Below are 21923 nucleotides of genomic sequence, written 5' to 3'. Positions count from 1 at the left end.
ACCGCTGCACGAGCAGCTCTACTGTCACCTACTGTATCCTCACCCATTGTGAGCCCTCGTGGGCAGGGTCCCCTCTCCTCCTGTAACAGTCACTGACTTCTATTGTTTAAGATTATTGTACTTGTTTTTTATTATGTATACCCCTTTTCACATGTAAAGCGCCATGAAATAAATGGCGCTATAACAATAAATAATGCCCCTGTATGGTCCGTACCAAGGCTTTGCACCGAGGCTTTAATTGTTCACTGTGCCTGCTAACCCCACGCCCACCAGGAACTCCGTGAGGACACTTTCCAATACAGCATGTTGTGCATGCTTTGTAGATTTTTTTGTCAACTAATTATGACATGGACGGTTATTGATTTGAAAGGCTGTCATGCAATAAAACCTTTATCCTGCAGTAGCCGCTGCAGGTGAAATGTACGGCTGTCCATAACTTCCTCCAGCTATAGTTTGGGGTCTCGGAACTCAAATCCACAGCACTCAACCGATCATTATTTTCCAAAAAGGTAATTTTCAGGTCTTTGCATCAGTGTAATAGTTGTGAATATACTGTGCTTCAAAATGCACCAAATATTGGATCCTTACAGCTTATTGCAACACAATATAAAAAAAAACTAGAGAAAAGATGGCTAAATTACATTGTCCCAAGGCAGTTCTTTTATTCCAGAAAAATATAGCTCATTTTATTTTTCCACAGGAAATAAGAATGTCTTATACTCAGGCTGTTATGAGAAATGTATTATTCTGTGCATTGGAGGATTGGGGAATATTTAAGAGTTCAGCCAAACAGAAGGAAAAGTCCTTTTATAAATTATGACCGTTCCGAAGCCTTAAAAAATGCAAAGTGGTAATTGTGAACCACAGGTATTGCCAAGCCTTACTGGTGTTGAGCTTGCCATAAAGCTGAAGCCAACTACAATATGCCATAAATAAGGCCTTGAAAAGTCCTCCTTGACATTGGAAGATAAATTGTACAAGATAACAGAAGACGTTTTTTGTGGACTTGAACACAACTGGTTTTTATTATGTCGATTGGTTTTAAAAACTTTTTTTGGTTCTTAAAGGGGCTGTCTCTGACTTCATTCTAAGGATAGGTCACCAATGTCTGATCGGCAGGGTTGCGACACCGGGCCGATCAACTGTTCCCGGTGCCAGCAGCCAGAAGTGTTCAGTTGCGGGGTGGCTCAGCACCACTCTGTCAACTGTATAGTGGCAGCAGCTGGGTACAGCTCCTTATTCGAATCAATAGCGGGCGGATGTGCAGTACCCAGCAGCGGCCATTATTCAGTTGACAGAGCTGTGCAGTTCCGGCGGCAGACGGCACCAGGAACAGCTGATCGGTGTTGGTCCCGGGTGTCGCACCTCGACAAATCAGACACTGATGACCTGATCTAAGCTGAAATGGCAGATATTGACCATAACAATCAATTGTCTGCTTTTTCGGTGAAATGAACGGTCGAAAGAATCCAAAACCCGGCTGATAGCTTTAGAAAACCCATTTTCAAAAATTTCATACAAAAGGGTTTGTCCAGTTTAAACGCTTGTGGGGCATGGATGGGATGAATATAACAAAATATTGAATATGCCCCGCACTCACTCCTGCGCAGACTACTTGAGCAAAAGTTCACCCCTTAAGGCTCCTATACATGTTAGGCAAATATTGAACAATCCTACAGATATTGACAGGTTCGGACAACTAATGTCTATAAGGGTGCTGCCCGACTGATGGTTGAGGGAGATGTTGATTGCGCATGTCCGATTTCAGATTGACGATCTCTTTGTTCTCCCAAAGAGAAGTGGACAGCCGACAAGTCAGTCAGTCAACCGGCCGACATGTCAGTCAGGCAAACGAGCACTCCTGTGTATGGGAGAGTCGGCTGAGATGGCTGTCGGCCATCTAATGTTTATAGCCAGCTGTAGTGGCCCCTTGACTACATTTGTTTTATCCCATGGCTAGCCACACTTTGTAAGATGTCACGCTGTGCAGTACTGCAAGCTGCATCTCAAACCTAGAAAGCCCCCTGGTATAAGAATCTAAAAAGACCCACCTCCGACTCCACATACAAAAGCTTGCTGGGAAATACATTTTAATAGGTGGTTAGGCGGATTCCTTTGAGTTTTATGTGAAGCACATTGTTGTTTATTTTTTATTTTACTGCTGTGAGGTTTACGTTGCTGCCAAATAAACAAATGTAGAAAATGTGCTATAACCAGACGATTTTCCACTGTAAACTTTGTACTCTGTTTGACTCTGCTGTGGAATGTCAAGAGTGGGTTCTCGCTTTCAGTCGGAGCCATGCTTGTGACTTGAAATGCTATTTATGTTAAAAAAATAAAAAAAAAAATCTTGTGTGACATTTTGTAGGCCCTGTGGGCACTTTATAAATCAAGCTGTTAGAAAACAAGAAAGGACTGGCAGCATCGGCCTTCTGTGAGAGAGAACAAAAAATGACCGTGGCTTGACAAACAGCAAGCGGAGCCAGCAAAGAGTCATTTGGAGCAGCATTAGAATTGGATTCCAAACCACACATAGCTGAGCAATGAATAAATGCCCCGGGGGATTATGGTGCAGCTCTGCCAAATGAAGTTAAAGCCCTTTGTTGTCCTCTGTTTCCCACCTCCCCGTAGGATCCTACAGTCATTTTGATTTCTCATTCCTTCTCCATAAATGTATGTGTGTGGTAAATATATGCGTGGATGTATACAGCAGAATAAGCGAGCCAGCAAATACATGGTTGAAAGTAGGCTTTACGGTCAAAACTTAATTGTATCTGTCTAATTAGATCTTGGCCTCAACATCGGATCCCTAATATCAACTTGAAATAATCATCAATGGAGTTGGTGCAGATTGATTTGTAGGACCCGGTCCATTGGCTACGTCAGTAATCTGACGGAAGCCCTGAGAGCCACCTCCTACCTCCCGGCATCCGCGGCTTTTCTTTTGATTAGTGAGCCTAGTACGATGTCACGCAACAACAATGACGTTGGGCCAGGCTGACAATGACGTTGGGCCAGGGTGGCCATTCAGAAGAAGAGCCATGGATGCCAAGAGGCAGGAGACCGTATTCAGGACTTCCGTCCAAAGGCCGAGGATTAGTTACGGGGTAGAAGGACTGGGTCTTGCAAATTGATTCTAGTCTTTAGCAATATTGTTTCTCTGAAAGGGGTTAGCCACCTCTAAATCATGACCAGTCATGGCCAGGGCATTACTAGTTTTAAAGCGCAATTCCACCAAAATTATATATATGAACGTATGCAAGATCTGAGTTTCGGAGCAATTACGTATCCACTTAGGTCATGTACAGTCTTTAAAAAATGAAACTTTGTTGATGTCCAATTAAGGAGTAAATAATCAATAGCGCTGAAGTGATCTAGACAATACCAGAGTAAAGCTGGACATTAAATTAACCATTCATTAGATTTTTTTTTTAAATCTTAGAGCCATAATGCCGTCATCTTTTGTCATCAAGGATCCAATGGGTAATATTTTCCCTCATCTTAATAAAACAACATGCATTTACCACTGAAGGAAACGTGTATAGGTGAGGAATAGACCTTTTCAATTGTGGTGGTTGGTGAATACTTTGGCCATTCCCCTTCTTGGTATGGACACCACATTGAGTTCACGACTGCTTGGTCACAAAATCCTTCCATTATAATGTGATATTGTGAGAATCATTCATTTTCTTGTCCCTACATAATCTGATTCTGGAACCAAGTCTTGAAATAGGACTACAATATTGGGCAACACGGGACCTCCATGTTAAAAACATCACACCAGCTTTGTACCATGTCACTGATGTTGATCAATGCCACTTCTCCCCTATGCCTCAAAACTACTGGAACAACACGCCCATTCTGAACTGTCCTCCCACCTCTCCTCCTGCTCCCTCTTTGACCGCCTACAATCTGGTTTCCGACCGCACCATTCTACTGAAACTGCACTGACTAAAGTCACAAACGACCTAATAACCGCCAAATCTAAGCGACACTACTCTGTCCTCTTCCTCCTAGACCTGTCATCTGCCTTTGACACAGTGGACCATTCCCTCTTACTCCAGACTCTCTCATCTCTCGGCATCACAGCCTTGGCCCTAGCCTGGATCTCCTCATACCTAACAGACCGGACATTCAGTGTCTCCCACTCACAGACCACCTCCTCATCTCGCCCCCTATCTGTCGGTGTCCCCCAAGGTTCAGTTCTAGGACCCCTGCTCTTCTCCATCTACACCTTAGGCCTGGGACAGCTCATAGAGTCTCATGGCTTTCAGTATCACCTCTATGCTGATGACACACCGATCTACCTCTCTGGACCCGATATCACCTCCTTACTAACCAAAATCCCACAATGTCTGTCCGCTATTTCATCCTTCTTCTCTGCTAGATTTCTAAAACTTAACATGGACAAAACAGAATTCATCATCTTTCCGCCATCTCATTCAACCCTCCCAACTGACCTATCTATCAACGTCAATGGCTGCCCACTCTCCCCAGTCCCTCAAGCTCGCTGCCTTGGGGTAACCCTGGACTCGGAACTCTCCTTCAAACCACATATCCAAACCCTTTCCACTTCCTGCCGACTCCAACTCAAAAATATCTCCCAGATCCGCACATTCCTAAACCATGAATCTGCAAAAACACTAGTGCACGCCCTCATCATCTCCCACCTTGACTACTGCAACCTCCTGCTCTGTGGCCTCCCCTCTAACACTCTCGCACCCCTCCAATCTATCCTAAACTTTGCTGCTCGACTAATCAACCTGTCCCCCCGCTATTCCCCGGCCTCTCCTCTCCGTCAATCTCTTCACTGCTCCCCATTGCTCAGAGACTCCAGTTCAAAACCCTAACTATGACATACAAAGCCATTCACAAGCTGTCTCCTCCATATATCTCCGACCTAGTCTCCCGTTACATACCTGCACGCAACCTCCGATCCTCACAAGATCTCCTGCTCTACTCCCCTCTTATCTCCTCCTCCCACAACCGTATACAAGATTTCTCCCGTGCTTCCTCCCTACTCTGGAACTCTCTACCCCAACGTATCAGACTCTTGCCTACCATGGAAACCTTCAAAAGGAACCTGAAGACCCACCTCTTCCGACAAGCCTACAACCTGCAGTAACCACCGCTCCACCATACCGCTGCACGACCAGCTCTACCCTCACCTACTGTATCCTCACCCATCCCTCGTAGATTGTGAGCCCTCGCGGGCAGGGTCCTTGCTCCTCCTGTACCAATCGCTGTCACATTGTGTTCAAGATTATTGTTATTGTAATTGTTCTTGTATTATACCCCTTTTTCACATGTAAAGCGCCATGGAATAAATGGCGCTATAATAATAAATAATAATAATAATAATAATAATCTTGGCCTTTGACGAGGCCTCAATGGAGAGAGGAATTTTATCACTTGCGACAGGATCTCCCCAAACTTGTAGCTATATGATGGTAACAACACAAACTTACAAGGAGGTAATACAGGTAAAACTATGTGACATATACTCATTTGATTAAATGATGTCGCTGGTACTGACCTGTGCCCGCTAAGGGTGGCCGTATCTCTCACAGCTTGAGCAGTTTCAGATGCAAAATCCAAAGCACCGGCAACGGGTTTGGTGACTGTTCCCACTAAACCTTTTCCTAAGCCGGAGATGAAACCACTGACACCACCTTCATTTTTGACACCTTCCACAGTGGAGGTGATTACACTTGTCAGTCCGCCAATTATTCCTAAAGAACAAAGAATTTCGAGCAACTTTAATGATGCGGCCAAGTACATAGAAACTTTACGTGCACTAGATTCCTTTGGTTCAAGTCTTTTGTACAAGCATCTCAACCACGGGATGCTAAGGACAGGCTACATAAACCAACAATGATCCCAACTTAGAAATCTCGTAACCCGATTAAGCCCCAACTGGTGATACATTCAATTCTAACACGATCTAAGGCATTTAAGGCGGTGTCCAGATTTAGAAAAAACATGTCCGTTTTCTTCCAAAGACTATGTCACACCTGTCTATGGGTTATCTGGTATTACATCTCTGCTACACTGAAATGTTGGGGGATGAGGTGCCTTTTTAAAAAATAAAAAAAATCAGCCATGTTTTTCTAACCCTGGAAAACCCATTTTAGGTATTTCTTTGTATATCCTGACAAATTTGATGTTTCTGTAGTCTTAGGTAAAATACCTTCTTCCTCGCTTCCATATAAATAAAGGTACCTATATATTTCAGATGAATGTGGGCTAAACTTCTAATGATATTCAGACCACTTCTTTTTGACTTAGCCAAATAAGCAGGTTTATTTGGGGAATCAAGAGAAAGAATGGTCTGATGATCAAGCATTAAAGAAGATGTCCACTACTTTTACATTGATGACCTATCCTTAGGAGGGGTAATCAATGTCTGATCAACCGGGGTTCAACATCCGGCACCCCCACCGATCAGCTGTTATCGGTGTCGGTGCTCAGTCTACTTGTAGTGGCCGCCGCAGGGTACTACACATCCGCTTCCTATTAATTTGAATAGAAGGCAGATGTGCAGCACCAAGCCCCAAACACTACAAGTAGAAGGAGCAGCTTGGCAAGTGAGTACTTCCAGCCGGCGATTGCCGCCACCGATAACAGCTGATTGGGAAAGTGGATTGGTGCTGAGTGTCGGACCCCGGCCGATCAGACGCTGATGACCTATCCTGAGGATAGGTCATCAATCAAAAAGTTGTGGACAACCTCTTTAAGTCAACCACTATGTACAGTGTATAGATGACTTAAAAAAAAAAAAAAAGAATATACATCTATGGAGAGGAAACTGATTGGCTTTTCATTTGTCAACTACAAGATTATTATAACTTGGAAGCTATTTTATAAATGGAAATTGCAATTTTAGATATTTTTTGACAATAATTCAACTGCAGATTTGCACTATTAAACATGATCATACCGTGAGCAAGTCCATGAATGCCAGCGACCAAATGCTCCCCACTGGTGGCAGCATGATAACGGATGTATTCTCTCTCTGTCTGATGTCTGTTGTCCATAGTCTTACCGAGGCCATCAGAAAGTGTTCCTGCAAACTGCAACAAAGAGCGAAATGTCACCATCTCTACAATGTAAGGTTCCACCGTGATCCAGAGATGTGCAGGGATCTGCAGCTGGACTCATGGGGGAAAAAGTGAAGAGAAGGCAGTGCTGTCCCAGGCTCATTCCCACGGTCAGTGCGGGTCACACAAGTCAGATTCCAGCAATCTAAAAGTGATGGCATATCCTAGTTATAGGCTGTCACTTTAAAAAGAGTTTTCATTTTTTCTTAAGAGTTTTATTTTTGTCCTCCTTCGCAACAGTAAAAACTAGAATTCTATTACTTGCATGAAATTCTTCCTCTACAAGGTTAAGTCTAATGGAAAAATATCAATCTTCAACTTAAAAACGAAAAAAGAAGTGACCTTGGAAGGCCTTTTCTGCAACAAGTCAATTTACAACAGAGAAAGCCACTCCAACATGATGGTGGGGCTGGCTAATGTACCCCTGCACTAATAGCCACTACAATTGCAGACCTTTAGCGGATACAATGGAAGACAGAAATTGCCCCTTAATACACTCACAGTTTATGGTTTTCCTATAAATGAGCATATGGTGGGAGACTTATTATTGACTTTGCACTTCCTACAAAAAAGTTTAAAAAAAAATGCTGCATGTTATGTTTGATTAAAGATTTGCTACACTTTTACACTTCTGTAGACTTTTCAAAACTGACGAGAAAAGTGAGCGAAATTACGTGGAAGAGGACAGAGCCGCCATGCTTTCAACAGCGTTGCATCAACAGGAAATTGGTGTCTACTGTGGAGCAAAGCAAAATGCCTGCCTTACATTGATAGCGCAAGAACATACAAAAGATGGCCACCTTTATCGAGCAACATGTACTTTTTAATAAGTTTGGAAGATCTCACTCCAGTGCACATAAGTTTACAATAGCGTATGGACCGCCAGACTTTAGCCTCTAGTTTCACTTTAAAGCTAGAAAAAAAATACACCTGACTTGGTAGATGGTCTCCTAAGGACCTCTATCAGCCAAATATGGGGTCCTTTAACTTGACACAAGGTCCTAAGTTAGATATTACAGGGGTGTGTAATTTGGAGAATCCATTTTCAAATACACTATTGGAGTATTAATAGCAGGGCTGTGGAGTCGGTAAGCCAAACCTCCAACTCCGACTCCTCAATTTACACGACTCCGACTCCCTCATACACGGCTCATGTTTAAGTGATAAATTTACTGTAGCACAGTTTCATCTCAGCTAAAAGTCTACACCCTTAGATTAGGAATAGGACAGACATTTATAGGACATTTCATCTCATCTTAGATCAGGAATAGGACAGACATTTATAGGATATTTCATAACTTTCCAAAATTCTTATGAAAAAAATATTCCTCACAAACTGCATTGAACTACTGTACCCAATTTATTATATATTTTAGGAGTCGGAGTCGGTCCATTTTATACCGACTCCACAGCCCTGATTAATAGTGTGTGGTCCCTTCTTTGGGACCTCCGTTAATAAAATGGAGTAGAGAGTGGCTTCATAGAGTATCTCTCACTGGAGGACCCGGCACAATTGTTAAATTTTATGGACAGCCAATTGATATAAGTGGAAGTAGCGGAAGCTCTGAAGGGAACATGTACACTTGCTGACAAGATGCCTACAGATCACAAATGTGGCCAACCTATGGGAGTATCCTAGTGTGAGTCAAGTAAAATCAAAAAAATATTCATTGGAGGTTAGATTTATATGCCATAACTTCTCAGGTATTGCTCTGTCCTGACATCCCTGCATTTTTGTTCAATAGGACAATTCCTTGTATTACAGGTGCATCTCACTAAATTAGAATATCAAAAAGTTAATTTATTTCAGTTCTTCAATACAAAAAGTGAAACTCATATTATATAGAGTCATTACAGAGTGATCTATTTCAAGTGTTTATTTCTGTTAATGTTGATGATTATGGCTTACAGCCAATGAAAACACAAAAGTCATTATCTCAGTATATTGCAATAATTAACAAAACACACCTGCAAATGCTTCCTAAGCCTTTAAAAAAGGTCCCTTAGTCTGTTTCAGTAGGCTTCACAATCATGGGGAAGACTGCTGACTTGACAGATGTCCAGAAGGCAGTCATTGACACACTCCACAAGGTCCCAGAGTCTGGAGGAAGAGTGGAGAGGCCACAATCCAAGCTGCTTGAGGTCTAGTGTGAGGTTTCCACAATCAGTGATGGTTTGGGGAGCCATGTCATCAGCTAGTGGAGGTCCACTGTGTTCTATCAACACCAAAATCAGCACAACCATTTACCAGGACATTTTAGAGCACTTCATGCTTCCCTCCCTTCAAGCTTTTTGGAGATGGAAATGTCATTCTCCAGCAGGACTTGGCACCTGTCCACACTGCCAAAAGTACCAATACCTGGTTTACAAACAACAGTATCACTGTGCTTGATTGGCAGCAAACTCGCCTGACCTTAACTCCATAGAGAATCTATGGGGTATTGTCAAGAGGAAGATGAGAGACACCAGACCCAACAATGCAGAAGAGCTGAAGGCTGCTATCAAAGCAACCTGGGCTTCCATAACACCTCAGCAGTGCCGCAGGCTGATCGCCTCCATGTCACGCCGCATTGATGCAGTAATTGATGCAAAAGGAGCCCCGACCAAATATTGAGTGCATTTACTGAACATACATTTCAGTAGGACAACATTTCAGATTTTAAAAACATTTTCAAGCTGTTGTTATAAAGTATTCTAATTTACTGAGATAATGACTTTTGTGCTTTCATTGGGTGTAAGCTATAATCATTAACATTAACAGAAATAAGCACTTGAAATAGATCAAACTGTAATGACTCTATATAATATACGAGTTTCACTTTTTGTATTGAAGAACTGAAATAAATTAGCTTTTTGATGATATTCTAATTTAATGAGATGCACCTGTATCCTAATATCTATTCCTTGATATTACGTAACGTCAGTCAGCATGGACAGTCTTCCTTTTTAAGGAATGCTTACCTCTTGGTGACCCTTACTATCTTTACTCATGGGAATTGCTTGGTTTTGTTTTTGATTAAATATGAAATAAGAAAAATTCCCACAACTCAAGGATTTCTGGAATCTTTATTTACGTCCTTGTATTCAGGAAAAGTAAGATGAAAATAAGAAAGCTCTGTAAGTTTACATGGTGAAATTTTTATAAGGAAATGACCATGTAAAAACAACACAAGAAAAAAAAAACCTCAATGTCGCCCCCTTTTCTTTTTTTTTATATTTTTCCAGTAAAAGCACAATTCTAGTCTTTGGGCTGTGTCCAATATTACAGCTTAATGAAAGTTATGCAGCAAAAGATATTATTGGAAAACTCAGAAGATTTAATGTTCAGGTGATTGGGAAACTAAATGCCCACCTCTCTGGAAACTGGAAAGTTTAGCATTGGGGGCTGTCAGTAAAAGGGCTTTCCTCATTTAGGATGTTGGTAACAGTTCACCATATACCATTAATCTGTAAGGACAAGTAGACGTGAGATCCTCGCTGATTATAGGACCTTCCAGGCAGGAGCTTAACCATCGCAGTCGCAGATGTCGCTACTGTTCACGTGCGGGTGAGGGACCCGCCGATGTCAGCGCAAACTTCAACTGGATGTACGTCCTCGGACGAACATTCATCTGAATTGTATTGAGTTGCAGAGACCCGCCGGGTCTGTGCTCTGCAATACACGCTGCCGGCCAATCAGAGGCCAGCAGCTGATATCAGCGTGCACGTGACTGGGGGAGCATGGCAGTGACGTCATGCACGCTGAAGTCAGCTGCCGGCTTCAGACGAGGACGCCTCATGGCGGGGGAGCGGAGGGAAGGTGAGTAGAATAATTTTTTTTTCTATGCATTAAAGAACAGCGGCAGAATGGGGGACATATATACCAGGATGGAGGACATGTGTATATACCAGGATGGGGAACATACTGTACAACCAGGATAAGGGACAAATATACCAGGATAGGGGATATGTATACCAGGATAGGGGATATGTATACCAGGATGGGGCCCAGGATCAGGGCCATATAGTCAGGCTAGAGCCCATGATAAGGGTCATGTATACCAGGATAAGGGGACATAAATACCAGGATGGGGGATATATTTTGTATGTTCTCCCTGTGTTTGCGTGTGTTTCCTCCAGGTTCCCCGGTTTCCTTCCACATTCCAAAGACATACTGATAGGGAACTTAGATTGTGAGCCCCAATGGGGACAGCAATGATAATGTCTGTAAAACGCTATGGAATTAATGGCGCTATATAAGTGAGTAAAATAAATAAATGTTTACCAGGATGGGGAACATATACCCAGGATGGAAGATATATAAATATCTCAGGATGGGGCTAGAGTGAGGGACATCTATACCAGGATGAGGGACATACAGTGCCTACAAGTAGTATTCAACCCCCTGCAGATTTAGCTGGTTTGATAAGATGCAAATAAGTTAGAGCCTTCAAACTGCAAACTAGAGTAGGTTTTATGAACAGAAGCATAAATCTTACAAACCAAAAAGTTATGTTGCTCAGTTGAATTTTATTACATTTTAAACATAAAAGTGTGGGTCAATTATTATTCAACCCCTATGTTTAATATTTTGTGGAATAACCCTTGTTTGCAATTACAGCTAATAATCGTCTTTTATAAGACCTGATCAGGCCGGCACAGGTCTGTGGAGTTATCTTGGCCCACTCCTCCATGCAGATCTTCTCCAAGTTATCTAGGTTCTTTGGGTGTCTCATGTGGACTTTATTCTTGAGCTCCTTCCACAAGTTTTCAATTGGGTTAAGGTCAGGAGACTGACTAGGCCACTCCAACACCTTGACTTTTTCCCTATTGAACCAGGCCTTGGTTTTCTTGGCTGTGTGCTTTGGGTCGTTGTCTTGTTGGAAGATGAAATTACGACCCATCTTAAGATCCTTGATGGAGGAGCGTAGGTTCTTAGCCAAAATCTCCAGGTAGGCCGTGCTATCCATCTTCCCATGGATGCGGACCAGATGGCCAGGCCCCTTGGCAGAGAAACAGCCCCACAGCATGATGCTGCCACCACCATGCTTGACTGTAGGGATGGTATTCTTGGGGTCGTATGCAGTGCCATCCAGTCTCCAAACGTCACGTGTATGGTTGGCACCAAAGATCTCGATCTTGGTCTCATCAGACCATAGAACCTTGAACCAGTCTGTCTCAGAGTCCTCCAAGTGATCATGAGCAAACTGTAGACGAGCCTTGACATGACGCTTTGAAAGTAAAGGTACCTTACGGGCTCGTCTGGAACGGAGACCATTGCGGTGTAGTACGTTACTTATGGTATTGACTGAAACCAATGTCCCCACTGCCATGAGATCTTCCCGGAGCTCCTTCCTTGTTGTCCTTGGGTTAGCCTTGACTCTTCGGACAAGCCTGGCCACGGCACGGGAGGACACTTTCAAAGGCTGTCCTGGCCGTGGAAGGCTAACAGTAGTTCCATAAGCCTTCCACTTACGGATGATGCTCCCAACAGTGGAGACAGGTAGGCCCAACTCCTTGGAAAGGGTTTTGTACCCCTTGCCAGCCTTGTGACCCTCCACGATCTTGTCTCTGATGGCCTTGGAATGCTCCTTTGTCTTTCCCATGTTGACCATGTCTGAGTGCTGTTCACAAGTTTGGGGAGGGTCTTAAATAGTCAGAAAAGGCTGGCAAAAGAGATCTTTAATCCACACATGTGAAGCTCATTATTCTTGGTGCCTGAACTACTTCTTAATACTTTAGGGGGATTAAACAGAATTCTTGTGGTTTGAGGGGTTGAATAATAAATGACACTCTGAATTAACTTTTTACGTTTTAAAAAAAAAAAAACAAAAAAAAAAACCAACAAAATTTGCTGCAGTGCATTTCCCACTTCCAGGCTGATCTACAGTACAAATGTCACAATGCCAAGTTAATTCCGCATGTGTCAACCAGCTAAATCTGCAGGGGGTTGAATACTACTTGTAGGCACTGTATATACGAGTATATATGAGGTTGGGCCCAAAGTGGGGGACATCACTACATAATGGGGAAGGGGGTGCAACTCGTACATCCTTACAGGATTATAGGATTTAGGATGCTACAAGGGCCCTTACATCTGACCAACAAGTGGGTGGGGGAGGGGAATTTCAAATTTTGCACCAGGACCCATCGGACTCTACTTATGCCCATGCATGCAGCAGTGGTGATAGGATAAAAACATCTACAATCAATTCAGTTCTGCAATTTTTGAAGTTGATATGGTCATTTTAGTGTAAGAAATCACTGACTATTTGTCCCCTAAAACAGCAATTGTAAAGTGATCCCTCTAAGCAGTGGGCTCTAGAAAGCATAGAGGTAAAATATCCGTCTACTCAGGTTAACAAGCCACGCAATGAGAAATCCTCTTTAGGTTATGGTTGACCACATGGACAAACCTACGTCGATCCAGCAAATCGGTTATCATGAGGGGTGGAGGTTCGTCCACCATGTATAGTTTCACCCTTTGAGTAAAGGAATATAAATAAAACGCTAAATAATTCATAAATCTCTGCAATATACCTCTCACTGATCTTGGGAATGAAGGAGCCATTCCGCTTATTTAGTGCTGCATCACCTTCTGAGTTTTCCATGCACAGCGGCACTCCTGGCCCCCATCGATCATAAAGTGAAGGCATATCCTACAGATATGCAGTCATATTACTTTAAAATGATATTCGCATCTTATACATTCATGGCATATTCACCAATGGGACCTGTATCTAGAGCGAGAACAGGGCCCTGTTGTGCACTGCCGACGTCTATGAAGAGGTGGTCTGAATTCAAATAAAATGATTGGGAGTTCGATCACCTCTCCCCACTGACAGCAGTGCGCATTCTCCGTTCTCAAGATAAATGCAGGTCCAATTGGCTGACTACGCACCTACTTTACATTTTTATCACATTTCATGTACAGTGTCTTGCGAAAGTATTCACCCAGCCTCCCCTCCTTGGCATGTTTCGTGTTTTGCTACCTCACAACCTGGAATTTCACAGTTTTTTTGGGGGGGGGTTTTACATCAGTTCATTTAATAAACATGCCTACAACTGTGAACATTTGTTTTTCTTTTTATTGTGAAGCAAACAACAAATAGGACAAAATAACAGAAAACTTCAGTGTGCATAACTATTCACCTCACTAAAGTCATTACTTTGTAGAACCTCGTTTTGTGGCAATTACAGCTGCAAGTCTCTTTGGATAAGTCTCTATGAGCTTTCCACATCTTGTCCCTGGGATTTTTGCCCATTCCTTAAGGCAAAACTGCTCCAGCTCCTTCATGTTTGGTGGTTTCCTCTGGTGAAAAGCAATTTTCAAGTCTGACCACAGATTCTCAATTGGACTAAGGTCTGGGCTTTGACTAGGCCACTCCAAAACATTTACCGTATTTTTTGGACTATAAGATGCTCCGGACCATAAGATGCACCCCAAATTTTAGGGTGGAAAAAAGAAAAAAAAAATTTTTTTATAAGATGGGGGTCCATCTTATAGTCTGAATAGGGAACTTACCTGGGGGGGGGGGGGGCGGTGGAGCTGGGGTCACAGGAGGCAGGGTCCTTCAGGAAGCCGGCGGAAGTGGAGGCATGCTGGTGGCTGGGGGCCTGGTGCCCTGGTACCTGGGGTGTTGATGGCCTGGGGTGCTGGTGGCCTGGTACCTGGGGTGCTGGTGCCTGGGTGCTAGTGACCTGGTACCTGGGGTGCTGGTGCCTGGGGGCCGGGGTGCTGGTGACCTGGTACCTGGGGTGCTGGTGCCTGGGGTGCTGGTGGCCTGGTACCTGGGGTGCTGGGGGCCGATGGCCTGGTACCTGGGGTGCTGGTGGTCTGGTGCCCTGGTCCTGGTGGCCTCATACCTGGGGTACTGGTGGCCTGGTACCTGGGGGCCTGGTGGCCGGGTGCCTGGGGTGCTGGTGCCTGGGGTACTGGTGGCCTGGTACCTGGGGTATTGGTGGCCTGGTACCTGGGGTGCTGGTGGCCTGGTACCTGGGGTGCTGGTGGCCTGGTACTTGGGGTGCTGGTGGTCTGGTGCCCTGGTGGCCTCGTACCCGGGGTGCTGGTGGCCTGGTGCCGGAGCCGATGTATTGCTGTGAGCGGAGTGGCAGAGCAGGGTGAGCGGCTTCCGGTGGCCATCTTTCTGAAGCTGTGATCTACAGGAAAATTGCCGCCGGCTCGACAGAGCGCATGCGCCTGCTCCGGCGGCTATTTTCCTGTAGAGCACAGCTTCAGGAACATGGCCGCGGCCCATGGGAAGCCGCTCACTCTGCTCTTCCACTCCGCTCACAGCAATACACCGGCCCCGGTACCCGGCCAGGCCCGGCCCCCAGCCAGATACCGGCCTGCCTCACCTCTTCTTCCGCCGCCACCCTGCAATCCCGCTCCACCACCACCGGTAAGTTGCGTTCGGACCATAAGACGCACCCCCATTTTCCTCCCAAATTTTGCGGGAAAAAAGTGCGTCTTATGGTCCGAAAAATACGGTACACGTTTACCATTAAACCACTGGAGTGTTGCTTTAGCAGTATGCTTTGGGTCATTGTCTTGTTGGAAGGTGAACCTCTGTACCTGTCTCAAATCACTGACACACAAACAGGTTTTGCTCAAGAATATCCCCGTATTTCGCACCATCCATCTTCCCCTCAACTCGGACAATTTTTCCGGTCCCTGATGCCAAAAAACATTCCTACAGCATGATGCTGTCACCACCATGTTTCACTGAGGGGATGGTGTTCTTGGGGTGATGAGTTGTATTAGTTTGGCGCCAGACATAGCGTTTACCTTGGTGGCCAAAAAGTTAAATTTTGGTTTCATCTGACCACAGCACCTTCCTCCATACATTTGGGGAGTCTCCCACAGGTCTTTTGGCAAACTCAGAATGAGCCTTACAATTTTTGTGTGTAAGTTTTTTTTTTTCTGCCCATTCTTCCATAAAGGCCAACTCTATGGCGTGTACAGCTTATTGTGGTCATATGGACAGATTCTCCAGTCTCTGCTTGGGAACTCTGCAGCTCCTTCAGGGGTACCTTTGGTCTCTGTGTGCCTCTCTGATTAATGACCTCCTTGGCCAGGCTGATAGTTTTGATGGGCGGCCTCTCTTGGCAGGTTTGTTGTGGTACCATGTGCTTTCCATTTGATGATAATGGATTTGATGGTGCTTGAAGGGATCATCAGAGATTGGGATATTTTTTTTTTTTATAACCCAACCCTGACTTGTACTTCTCAACAACTTTCTCCCTGACTTGTTTGGAGATCTCCTTGCTATTCATGGTGTTTGCTTAATGGTATTGCAGCCTCTGTGGTCTTTCAGAAAAGGTGTATATATACTGACAGACATGTGACATTAGATTGCACACAGGTGGACGTCCTTTCACTAATCAGGTGACTTATGAACGTAATTTCTTGCACCAGAAATTTTTAGGGGCTTCACTGTAAAAAGGGTGAATACATACGGACATGCCAAGTTTTTGATATTTGATCCCATAAATTTAATTTATGCCTATATTTTTCTCAATTCTTTTCACCAACTTAGATTATTTAGTGCTGATGCATCAGACACAAATCGTATTACAAAAATATTTAAACACTGGTAGTAATGTAACAAAATAGGTAAAAAGTCAAAGGGGTTGAATACTTTCACAAGCCACTCTATATGCCATAATACAAGAGATGGGAATACACGTAACCTATACTATAGCTTGTATACATTTCAGACGTTTTCTATGATCTTTCAAACCCAAACACACTGTCTATACAGAAAGTCACTAACTAGGTACGTGCACACTTCCAAAACATCTTAAGAAAAAAATTAATAAAATGATATATAGCAAGTTTCAAAATATTTTTTTCTAAGCAGAGGGAATACTTTAAGGCCATCTTCTCCCAGACGGATATACTATAATTTATGCCAGAAATTGATGTAAATTATGGAAGAAATCTACGGAAGCTCATAGTGGATGTAGATTTCAGTGTGTAGAGCAATAACTACCCAAGAATCGCTAAATTCATGGAGAGGCATGCACCATTTAATACAATTTGCACATTTTACTCTAATGATTAAGACCAGTGTATGAAACGCCAGTCACAGTAAATATCCCCCCAAGTTCTGCACTTATTTGATGGTCTATTACAGGATGCATGCCATCAAAATTGCCCCCCGACCATGTCCTCTGTGTTATTTCTGCAGCTTTTTTATGCTGACCGCTTCATGACTTTGTTCTGTAGCAGCTGCCATGTTTGGCATCTCATCGCTGAAGCCTTCTGTGACCAGACTATTTTTCTTAGAACTTCCAGAATCTATGTAGTGTAAGATAACTACGTTACTGCATAACATTCCTATACGCTTCCAGAAAGGTTACTCAGGGGTCGTCACGTGTAAGTGATGCTTGCTGCTGACATTTGTACATTTTAACGCATAGATCATTTTATTCCCATGCAGCCTTGCTGAGTGCTACAGGCCTGGATCCTCCATTATTAAATCTGCTCGGAGTCAGAAGAATCCATAACTGTAGCAAACAAGCAAGAATCAAACATTACTCCAGGGGGCGCCACGTGTGGGTTCTCATAGTGTGATCCTAAGGATCTGACACACTTTGGATAGCTGTCAGATCAATGTTCTTCGTCAGCTACTCCTTTCACAATTCCCCTGACCACCCATGCATGCTCGCTTCATGTATAAGTCTCAACAGGGAGAGGGAAATAAGTGGCCATCAAACGCTTAAATGCCATCAGAACAAAGGATAGGACGTGTTAAAATCCAAAATGCCCAATCCTTCTTCTTACCATAATCTCCTGTCTAGGATTGTACTGGTCCTCTAAAGGATCCGCCAATCGATCCAGGGTAAGCCTGTTCCAGTGGGACTGGCTAATGAGCCTATATGTATTGGGAAGTATAGAAGTGATAGGTCATAATATATTTTAACATGCTTGATCTTTTGTACTCCTGAAGAGAAACATCTGCCCGAGATGGCTCTCTGCATTATAATATACAGTACAGACCAAAAGTTTGGACACACCTTCTCAATTAAAGATTTTTCTGTATTTTCATGACTATGAAAATTGTACATTCACACTGAAGGCCAGGTCATCTGGCGTAGCACCCCATCACTCTCCTTCTTGGTCAAATAGCCCTTACACAGCCTGGAGGTGTGTTTGGGGTCATTGTCCTGTTGAAAAATAAATGATGGTCCAACTAAACGCAAACCGGATGGAATAGCATGCCGCTGCAAGATGCTGTGGTAGCCATGCTGGTTCAGTATGCCTTCAATTTTGAATAAATCCCCAACAGTGTCACCAGCAAAGCACCCCCACACCATCACACCTCCTCCTCCATGCTTCACGATGGGAACCAGGCATGTAGAGTCCATCCGTTCACCTTTTCTGCGTCGCACAAAGACACGGTGGTTGGAACCAAAGATCTCAAATTTGGACTCATCAGACCAAAGCACAGATTTCCACTGGTCTAATGTCCATTCCTTGTGTTCTTTAGCCCAAACAAGTCTCTTCTGCTTGTTGCCTGTCCTTAGCAGTGGTTTCCTAGCAGCTATTTTACCATGAAGGCCTGCCACACAAAGTCTCCTCTTAACAGTTGTTGCAGAGATGTGTCTGCTGCTAGAACTCTGTGTGGCATTGACCTGGTCTCTAATCTGAGCTGCTGTTAACCTGCGATTTCTGAGGCTGGTGACTCGGATAAACTTATCCTCAGAAGCAGAGGTGATTCTTGGTCTTCCTTTCCTGGGGTGGTCCTCATGTGAGCCAGTTTCTTTGTAGCGCTTGATGGTTTTTGCAACTGCACTTGGGGACACTTTCAAAGTTTTCCCAATTTTTAGCACTGACTGACCTTCATTTCTTAAAGTAATGATGGCCACTCGTTTTTCTTTACTTAGCTGCTTTTTTCTTTCCATAATACAAATTCTAACAGTCTATTCAGTAGGACTATCAGCTGTGTATCCACCAGACTTCTGCACAACACAACACAACTGATGGTCCCAACCCCATTTATAAGGCAAGAAATCCCACTTTTTAAACCTGACAGGGCACACCTGTGAAGTGAAAACCATTTCCGGTGACTACCTCTTGAAGCTCATCAAGAGAATGCCAAGAGTGTGCAAAGCAGTCATCAAAGCAAAAGGTGGCTACTTTGAAGAGCCTAGAATATAAGACATATTTTCAGTTGTTTCACACTTTTTTGTTAAGTATATAATTCCACGTGTTAATTCATAGTTTTGATGCCTTCAGTGTGAATGTACAATTTTCATAGTCATGAAAATACAGAAAAATCTTTAAATGAGAAGGTGTGTTCAAACTTTTGGTCTGTACTGTACATGCAACCCTCCCATACAGATAAGGTCCACTTATAATAAACGACTCTGTGGCATAAAACGTCCTACAATCAATAAATACTAGTGTTGAGCGAGTATGTTCTATTAACCCTTTCACCGAGTATGCTCGGGCCGAGCTCCGAGTATTTATAGCTGCTCGGTGATATGGATGAATCGCTCCCGTGTGCATGATTTGCGACTGTTTGACAGTTTTAATACATGTCAGGAATGTCTATTTCTTACACATTCCTCACATGTATTAAAGCTGTCAAACAGTCGCAAATCATGCACACGGGAGAGATTCAAACATATCACCGAGCAGCTATAAATACTCGGAGCTCGGCCCGAGCATACTCGGAACAGAACATACTCGCTCAACACTACTAAATACCCATCGGCGGAGATTTAACACCCTGTCTGTACAGACAGAAAAAGCTACAGATGCGCACACAATCAGCAATAGATCAATAAGTGCGCATAGACTGCCATTGTTCTCAGCAGCACAGATCCTGCTTACACAGGAGGATGAGCTGCCGAGAACAATGACAGTCTATACACAGGAGGATGAGCTGCCGAGAACAATGACAGTTTATACACAGGAGGATAAGCTGCCGAGAACAATGACAGTCTATACACAGGAGGATGAGCTGCCGAGAACAATGACAGTTTATACACAGGAGGATAAGCTGCAGAGAACAATGACAGTCTATACACAGGAGGATGAGCTGCCGATAAGGATGATCTTTTCTGCAAACCAAAAGATTGCTTCAGTTGATGAACAAGTGTTTTGCTCGTTCATCAGGTAATGGCAGCTTGCAAGATTAGAGAATAAATGGACCTACAATCTGGTAATTCAGCTGAAAAATTATCTGGTTGAGATGATTTGTCCAATATGTAAAATGACCTTTAGTGTTAGACGCTCTGCTCATGTGCAATAGACATCACAATCTGAAATTATAGGAATGGGCCCATCATCTGCAGTTACAACCTTCTGCAATCAAACAGCAATCGCTCTTGCTTTCGGATGAGTTGTGCACTGTGGGTGAACCGTATTCTGGGAAGAAATTTCCGTTTTTGTCCTTGCTTAATATCCTCTAGTGGCCACTTGAGAAGTGCACGTTGGCCAGCAGCCATGGATTGTTCTAAGGGTCATGCTCAGGTTTTCAAGTAGAAATAGGACATTCGTTTTAGGTTCTCTAAATCTAATTTAAAGTATTTTGGTGCATTCTATCGTAAGGTCAGGATGTTCCCCGGTGGATGTGAGCAAAACACAGGCATTAGCACAAAAAAAAACCCACCGAAACATTAGCCACATTGTTTTTCCAATATATAATCTGATAATACAATTAATAATGAATGCTTCATTTTAGCATGTGCTTTGTTCCATACTAAAGATAGAAGACATGCATTGATTAGCCATAATATTGAAACCGCCTGCTGATGTTGGGTAGTTCCCCCTTGTGCCACTAAAACAGCCCTGACCCGTTGAAGCATGGACACCACCAAACCTCTGAAGGTGGCTTGTGGTATCTGACACGAAGAGGGTAGAAGCAGATTCTTTGAGTCTTGATTTATTTTGCAAATCCATCCCACAGGTGCATGATTCAGCAGAGATCTGGGCAATTTGGAGGTGAAGTCGAAGCCTTGAACTTTTTGTCATGTTCCTCAAAACATTCCTGGACTATTTTTGCAGCCTGAGAGTGCTCATTATCCTGCAGAAAGAGGAAAGATAGAGAGCACTGCCCTGCCTCTACAAGCTTTTTGACTTCCCATAGTACATTATAGGTAAAAAATGCACATATCTCAGGCCTGTAAAAGAAACTGTGTTTCATCAGCCCCTTTGGCCCAATGGGGATGCTCACGAGTGAATGGTAGGTGAATTGAATGGTGCACTGAATGGTGGACTGGTCTGCGTCTGCTCAGCACAATATGCAGCAACCCATGAAGGACTATTCACTTTGACATCCTTCTTCAGAAAACGACTCTTTACAGCTCTTCTGTGGGTTCAGAAACCCCAAAATTCATCCCTTGTCAAAATAGCCCAAAGCCTTACACTTGCCCATTTCTCTTGCTTAGACACATCTAGAACGGACTGTTCACTTGCTCTGTAATATACAGTATACCAGACCGTGACTGGTGCCATTGTAACCAGATTATTCACTTCACCTGTCAGTGTTTTTAATGCAAAATCTGATCAGAGACTCTTTCAATTGATTTTCCTCTTAAGAGAAAGTCCTTAGGAGAGATGGGAGAATCGATTCGCAAGACTCCGGGTCAGCAATCTGTGGCCGCAGGATGGGAGGTCAGTGAGTTTCCTTACTTCTCGTCATTCCCGGTTCTTCCGTCCAGTGATGTAGTGTGTGTGTGTCTATGTGTGTGTGTGTGTGTGTGTGTGTGTGTGTGTGTGTGTGTGTGTGTGTGTGTGTGTGTGTGTGTGTGTGTGTGTGCGTGCGTGTGTGCGCATCACACCGCAATGATTACATTGCACCAGTCCGGCTATTCAAGAGAAGAACCAGG

The 21923-nt window shown here is 43.6% G+C and overlaps 1 protein-coding gene across 1 annotated transcript in view; it reads right to left on the bottom strand.

Annotated features, from left to right (window-relative positions):
• Positions 1-21923, bottom strand: part of VPS13D (vacuolar protein sorting 13 homolog D) — a 225904-nt gene that overhangs the window by 48964 nt on the left and 155017 nt on the right. Inside the window, exons 64-65 of the mRNA XM_073655412.1 lie at positions 6941-7073; positions 5537-5732 (exon numbers count right to left, since the gene is read on the bottom strand). Coding sequence (XP_073511513.1) covers positions 5537-5732; positions 6941-7073 — 329 coding nt within the window. The remainder of the gene's footprint in view (positions 1-5536; positions 5733-6940; positions 7074-21923) is intronic.

Source organism: Phyllobates terribilis, unplaced genomic scaffold, assembly GCF_046119375.1.
Source record: "Phyllobates terribilis strain yellow unplaced genomic scaffold, ASM4611937v1 Scaffold_12__6_contigs__length_324123572, whole genome shotgun sequence".
Classification (NCBI taxonomy): Eukaryota; Metazoa; Chordata; class Amphibia; order Anura; family Dendrobatidae; genus Phyllobates; species Phyllobates terribilis.
The sequence above is the reverse complement of the archived record's forward strand: the minus strand, read 5'-3'. Positions and strand labels throughout refer to the sequence as shown.